The 4,410-nt window shown below is 34.0% G+C and overlaps 1 protein-coding gene across 1 annotated transcript; it reads right to left on the bottom strand.

The window, feature by feature from the left end:
* Window positions 1-1,326: 1,326 nt before the first annotated feature.
* LOC112501676 (RNA polymerase II transcriptional coactivator KIWI-like) lies at window positions 1,327-3,726 on the bottom strand. The gene is made up of 3 exons (XM_025105368.1): window positions 3,446-3,726; window positions 1,740-1,762; window positions 1,327-1,653 (listed from the first exon to the last, which is right to left on the bottom strand). The coding sequence occupies exons 1-3, from the start codon at window positions 3,681-3,683 to the stop codon at window positions 1,603-1,605; spliced, it is 312 nt and encodes a 103-aa protein (XP_024961136.1). The 5' UTR covers window positions 3,684-3,726; the 3' UTR covers window positions 1,327-1,602.
* Between the last annotated feature and the right edge of the window lie 684 nt (window positions 3,727-4,410).

Here is a 4,410-nt window from a genome sequence, read left to right as displayed (position 1 = left end):
AATTGAATGGTTTTTATTTGAACGCTCCCCTATATATATATATATATATATATATATACACACACACACACACACATGCATACATATAAAAGGAAAACCTTGGAATTGAGGTGGCACCATGAGAATCGAGTATTCTCAAATAGTGAATTGTGGTTGAGTTTTAGTTGTCTCACATTTGTAAAGAGTTGAAAGATTTGAACGGTGTGTATAAGAAAGATGAATCAGATGTCTTTGTGTCAATTTATGGGGTTGCCACATAGGGTTGTCTTATTTTGGATGATCCTCTTTGAAATTTATAACCATGGTTGGAATCAAAACCAAACAAAAAGTAAAAATTATAATGCAAAATTAAAACTGAAACCAAGGATGATGACTTGACAACATGAGATTTAAGTGTTTCTTAAATCTTGAAATATGATTGATTTTCATCATCTTACATTGATGAAAAACTGATAGTTTAGAAAAAGATAGATGGGTGTATAAAGTATAATAAGGATACTTTGAAAACCAACTAATTGGTAAAATTATAATAACAAATGTTAGTGACTATATAAAAACTATAATTTTTGAAATAATAAATTGAAATCAATATCAGTGAGATGATAAATTGAAATTATAAAGACTACAACCAATCATTTGAACCATAAGATTTTAATATTCTAAATCATGAATTGTAGTATTACTTTGGTTGACCGACATTAGTGTAAAGATAATAGATTACTTTGGTTGACCGACATTAGTGTAAGAAGGGAAGAAAAGAGGTTTGTATATGAACAGAAGAGGGGATGTCTTTTTATTATAAAGGAAGAAGCATATAATGAGATTTTAGTATTTAAAAAAAATCTTGAATTCTAGTATTATTTTGGTTGTCCCAAATTAAAGAAAAAGATGTGTACATGAAAGGAAGAGGGGGCGAAATTTAAAATTTTTAAAAATTTATGGGGGCAGACATCATTTTTTTCAATATTAAAACCTAATGCGAAGATTTGAGGTATTACTTTGATTGTCTTACATTGATGATATTACGTCAACTCCTGGGGTTTGACCATTTGCTTTGTTTTATTTGTATCATCCTTTTTCTCAAAACAATTTTAACCAACCCTCAGTAGAGAGATTTTACAAAACATGACGTAAGAGTATTTAAAACGAATAACAAAGAGTATTTCCGTTATCTTTCTTTTTTCATATGTATAAAACGAATACAAAGAGTATCTAAGGTGGCATTATGAGATTCGAGTATTCTCAAATCTTGCATCGTGGTGTTGTTTCAATCATCCCACATCTTGATTGCCAATTTTAACCGACCATAAGATATTCAGGCTCTTTGTACCAACACCAACACTAGTGATATGGTTGGACAACATATCATTTGAAGTCTTAATAATCAATGTTTTGGAGGAGTTGATAATATGTTTCCATACATCAACTAACAACTTGCTTATCAGTTAGTTCCCCAAACATATTTTGCCGGAGAGCAGCTCAAAATAAGATTCTAAAGAAGTATGCTCCCTCCATTCAAAAGAAAACTAGAAAATTCATTAGCAACAGTATCTACTACCAACTAAAACATTAATAGTCAACATCGACTTACACGTTTACTTACTAGGCAAGAGCCTTATCGATTTCATCCACATGAGCACGGAGTTCTTTCCACTGCAAGCAAGCAAGCAAGCAACGTCATTTTCATAAGACTTAAACAATGGTTCAATCAGGAGAAGTAAGAAGCATCATTTCTTTACCTGATCCATGCTCAATGAGATACCTGGATCAAAGGACACACAATAAACAACATCAGCAATTGCCACTTTTTCTTCCACATACTTTGTTTAACAACTTAATATATATATATATGCACAACACAATTATCAATCATAAAAATAGATAGCATATGAAGATCGGTTAATTAATCATAAAATTGCTAGGCAATGCCAATTGAATAACTGACACTAGATAGAAAAGTGAGATGTTCTCTTTTTCAGTCCAGAGAACAAGTTTATCACCTTATCAACTACTCTAGGTTGTCGTGGTTGAGACTTCATAAGTTCAAGTAACGAATAATTGGCCTTTCCCCATAAGAAACCAACCCATTTATAAAGCAAGGGAGATGAAAGTGAAAGAAAAGAAGACCAGAAAAAGGCATGAATTCATGGGCCGAAGTTTTATTTAAGCATTATAATATGGTGAAGCTGGTTTTGTTATGAGAATAAGATGGGCAGAGTGTCAAGCATGAAAAAATGTTTAAGTAGATCACTGAAAGAAAGTCTCATTAGAATGATAATGTATACTGTATATGACCTGCAGGGGATGAGAGATGATGGAGAACAAAGAGAACCACAACCCTAAAATTGGCAAAAACAAGTAAGGCAACATAACATAGGAAAACATGACAAGACTGGTGGAAAATATACCATAAACTGTGATATCTTGAGAAACAACCCTAGTTTATAACAGTAATTTAGAGGTGTTTGGTTCAAGCAGGGAAATGAAAATGAAAATGAAAATGAAAATGACAGTCCCAAGTTTAATCTGGAATGAAATTTTGGGCTTCTGGGAGATGGGCCCATTATATTAGAAAAAACCAAACAATTTCTTTTATTTTCCATGGAGTGCATTTGAGCAAGGCTAATGCCCTAGCACGAAAGAACAAATGGACCGCATGAAGGGTGATCCTGTGCTTCGGCGATTGGATCCATCATATTTCAGAACCATCATATTTGTACTTATCATTATATGTTATTAACTTGGCCATTGATTTTTTCTTCTTCCAGAACCAGCATCATTTTATAATTGAAAAGCCCAATTTGAAATAAACAGTCATAGTCAACCACATTTCAGACTAACAAAATGGAGAAGTGAGATCAAAACCAAAAACAATTTCTTCCATCCATTTTTCATTGGATCAATTAAAATTATAGTAAAGCATGGTACCAAAGAGTAATTCAAAAATTGAAGCCATAAGAGAACTTGAAGTTTCGGTTTAAGCAAATAAGCCCTAGCTAAAAGAAAGTCGAGCATACAAACCCCAACTAAATTCACTTAAGCATATAAACAATAGTTACAGACTACTTATGATAAGCCAAATCCAAAACCTTAACAAGCAAAAGAAGCAATAAACCCTATCTAAATTCAGGCAACATATCTGAACCCTAGTTAAATTCAATTAGTCATACAAACCCTAGCTGAAGCAAAGTTCAGATGAAATTTAGAAAAAAAAACCTAGTTAAAGACAACCTAAGTAGCGAAATAAGCAAATAAACCCTAGCTAAATTCTTCTTAAGCATATTCAAGTTAAACAAACAAATTGAAAACCATAATTAAGCAAATAAACCACATCTTAATTCAGTTTAAGCATACGAAACCCTAAATAAATAAAGTCCACATTTCATAGACAGGAAATAATAAACCCTAATGAACAGTGGTTAATGTTTATAAATGAAGCAGGAACCTTTTTTGCCAGGCATTTGCTTGCCATCTTTCATGTAGAACTCACGGATATCAACAACAACCTTCCCTTGCCAATTCCTGACAGAAACCCTCCGGTTTTTGGAGACATCGCAGATGAAGATGTCATCTTCGTCACCAGAATCATCAGGGGAATTGTCTTTCTTGGATGTTTTCTTGGGAGGAGCGTGTTTCGAGAAGTAGTCTTCCTCGTCCTTCCCCTTCCCGCGCTTGAATGACATTTCTTTCTCCCTGTCCGTTCTTGTTTGGTACCTGCAAAATGACCACCGCCATTCGTATTTCTTTATTTTAAGAGTAAACTATGTTTTTAGTCCCTCGGTTTGTTGATAGTTAATATTTTTGTCCCTATAATTTAGAATTATTTCTTTTTTTGTCCCTATACTTTACAATTTGTCGCTTTTCTCATCGTTGTGGCTTACAAATTATTTTGTCCCTCTTACTTAACGATAAATCATCGACGATAGTGGCACCAAGGATAAAAACATCGATGAATTGCAAACTACTGAGACAAAAACCGTATTTTCAAAAGTAGATGAAAGAAAGTTACAACTTTTAACAAACCGCAAGCAATTGAAAACAAACAAAACGCAATACACACAATTTATCAGGGAAAGAGACTTGTTCATTATTTATCTAGGTAGCTTCAAAATCGATCAAATTTTTTGCTTACCAACACACACAAATGTTTCTAACATCGTGGTTGGTTGTGAGAGTGGTGGGGGCGAGGAGACGAAGATAGGTTGAGAGAGAGAGAGAGAGAGCGCGCGCTAAGAAAGGGTCAGGGAAGACATCTTGTGGAGAAAAAGATCGGTGGTACATGAGCAGATCTGGATGTGGCTAGAGGTGGTGTTCACAGCAGATAGAGTGGAAAAGAAGGATCATCGTATGATGGCTGATCAACAATGATGGTCGCTAGAGAGGGAACTAGCCGGAGATGGTAATGAAGCT

Source organism: Cynara cardunculus, unplaced genomic scaffold (assembly GCF_001531365.2).
Source record: "Cynara cardunculus var. scolymus isolate 2C unplaced genomic scaffold, CcrdV1 Un_Scaffold_412, whole genome shotgun sequence".
NCBI lineage: Eukaryota > Viridiplantae > Streptophyta > Magnoliopsida > Asterales > Asteraceae > Cynara > Cynara cardunculus.
The sequence above is the reverse complement of the archived record's forward strand: the minus strand, read 5'-3'. Positions and strand labels throughout refer to the sequence as shown.

Excerpts from the sequence above, each read along its gene's own strand:
- LOC112501676 (XM_025105368.1), bottom strand. The coding sequence starts at position 3,683 with ATGTCATTCAAGCGCGGGAAGGGGAAGGACGAGGAAGACTACTTCTCG. Across the intron at positions 1,763-3,445 it reads GCAAATGCCTGGCAAAAAAG|GTATCTCATTGAGCATGGAT; the intron begins GTTCCTGCTTCA and ends CCTTTGATCCAG. Across the intron at positions 1,654-1,739 it reads TCTCATTGAGCATGGATCAG|TGGAAAGAACTCCGTGCTCA; the intron begins GTAAAGAAATGA and ends GCTTGCTTGCAG.